The 2500-nt window shown below is 29.8% G+C and overlaps 1 protein-coding gene across 14 annotated transcripts in view; it reads left to right on the forward strand.

Annotated features, from left to right (window-relative positions):
* tweek (transmembrane protein KIAA1109 homolog tweek) overlaps window positions 1-2500 on the forward strand; it is a 77951-nt gene that overhangs the window by 3256 nt on the left and 72195 nt on the right. For all 14 annotated transcript variants that reach the window (XM_086537662.1, XM_086537663.1, XM_086537656.1 and 11 more), the window contains exons 4-7: window positions 127-270; window positions 466-719; window positions 961-1107; window positions 1271-1417. In XM_086537662.1, coding sequence (XP_086393788.1) covers window positions 127-270; window positions 466-719; window positions 961-1107; window positions 1271-1417 — 692 coding nt within the window. The remainder of the gene's footprint in view (window positions 1-126; window positions 271-465; window positions 720-960; window positions 1108-1270; window positions 1418-2500) is intronic.

Consider the following 2500-nt stretch of genomic DNA (forward strand, 5'->3'; position numbering starts at 1 on the left):
TTTGAGAGAATGGATAATTTTTTATAAGATTGCTGAAGTTTAGCATGAATAGAAACAGAGAATCCAATTTGAAATATTAGATAATTTCAGGTGGTATTTTCTTATTCATGATTCTTCTAATTTCAGGTTCCTTCTCGTTGTCTGTACTGTCTGGGAAGATCATGTTTAGAAATGTTGTGTATGTGACAGAAGACTACAGCTTCAGAGTTGTTGACGGAATACTTAAATTTCATTACTGGCTGCCATATGTCAAGAGGGCATTGTCAGAAGGTAATTTTTCATGCATAGCATTAATATGTGTACACTGATAGGGTTAGTGTTTATTGTAGATTTGGATTAAAAATTAGGTTGAATATCAGATGCAACACTATTTTAAGAGATATGAATAATGCTGATATTTTGTCTTCTTTATATTATCTCGTAATTATAATGTGTTAAATCTCATATCAACATAATTCTCCCCAGACATGTCCCACTGTGACCATCGGGTTTGGCTTGAGCTTAATGGGCCAGAATTACACATCTATAACCGGTCTCAGCTCTACTCCAAGCTGGAGAAAATCTTTGGGCTTGAGCAGGTGTTGATGAGTGGTGGAGGGAAGACCGGCAAGTCAGACGAAGAGGATGTAGCAGAAGTTGCTCAGACCCAGGCGAAGGACATGAGTTTTTGGCAGGACTGGCGAGATCTCATTCCAGTCATAAAGATCGATCTGAACATGGTTAGTTGCTTTGTAGAATATTTTGTTTTATTCTTTCATCCTGTGTAAATACTGGCAGTTTAAGTGTGATTTTTGTTGAGTCTTTCCCACTCTCAGTAAAAGAAAAAAAAAAAAACAATTGTTATACTGAGACCAGAGGAATGTATAATGTATGTGTCTTTGCATAGTGATTTTTTTATAGTTTTTAAGATTTAGAAAAGTAAATGTATTTCAAAATATTCTTACTCTTATTTTATTTCAGGCACGCTTTGTTTTTGGCAATCGCCTTGTGGCATCAACTCTCATCCTAACAACAGATAAAGCAGAATGTTGTTATTCAACCAAACCAGCAGCTTGTTCCCTCGATCACTTTATGCATGTTGTGAAGTCAAAGGCAGAAAATTTCAGGGTATGTGATTTTTACTCCTAATTTTTTTTTTCTAGTTTTTCAAGATGCAAAAACATTTTTATCAACTGTTTAAACTAGATTTTACTTCTAGTTTATTTACTAAGCCCAATTGTCTAAGTAATACTAGTACCCATATTGATCTTAGAAATAATCCATTTTGCAGGTAATTCTTGCTCCCAGTCCCAAATACACGGGTGTCCTGGATGAGCCTCCAAGGTATATGGGTGAAGGGTTTGTTGTGATGTCATCCAGTCTAGTCAACTTCTATCATTACATGGATGAGCCAGGAGTTGTGCCAGAACATCCACAGGTAAATGCTTTTTAGGTCTTTCTGTCATAGAGAAAAGAGATTGTAATTTTAACTTTTTGGATTATGCATATCTGTGACACACTGAAAGAGTGTTATGATCATGTAATTCACTTGAGAATGGGATTTTGTGTTTGCAAAGAATATAATATAGAATTTATTTTACTAGAATTTCATAGTGAAGCTAAGAATTAAACATTTATGGTGTGCATGTCTTACATATTCATGTTTGATTAAGTCTTTTTGTGACACTACTTATGATAACTCTGTTTGTCTTAGCTTTTTAAGGCCGACAGAATAAAGTCAAATTATTAAAGTTTCTTGTTTCCAGATTATTATCTTTTTTATAATGTATTTATAAGAGCTGATTTATTGTATTTTTATGCATGGAGGTGTTTTCATTATTTGCCATAATTATTTACAAGAGATACATATATGCATATATACACATATATATACATATACACATATACATATATGCATATACACATATACATATATACACATATACACATATACACATATACTCATATACACATGTACACATGTACTCATGTACACATGTACACATTTACACATGTACACATGTACACATATACACATATACACATATACACATATAAACATATACTCGTATACACATATACACATGTTACACATGTACACATGTACACATATACACATACACATATACACATATACACATATACATATATACACATACACATAAACACTTATACATATATATATATATATATATATATATATATATATATATATATATATATATATATATATATACATATCTGTATATCTATTTATCTATTTATCTATATATACATATATACATATATACATATATACATATATACATATATACATATATACATATATACATAAATGCATATATACATATATACATATATATATATATACATATATACATATAATATATATATATAATATATATATATATATATATATATATATATATATATATATATATATATATATATATATATATATCAAGGAAAAGTTTTTAATTTTTCATTTTGTCAGTCTGTTGCTCATGTGTTTCCCATAATA

The sequence above is a fragment of the Penaeus japonicus genome, unplaced genomic scaffold, assembly GCF_977035675.1.
Source record: "Penaeus japonicus unplaced genomic scaffold, GWHDUDI00000001_assembly GWHDUDI00000006, whole genome shotgun sequence".
In the NCBI taxonomy this organism is placed as follows: Eukaryota; Metazoa; Arthropoda; class Malacostraca; order Decapoda; family Penaeidae; genus Penaeus; species Penaeus japonicus.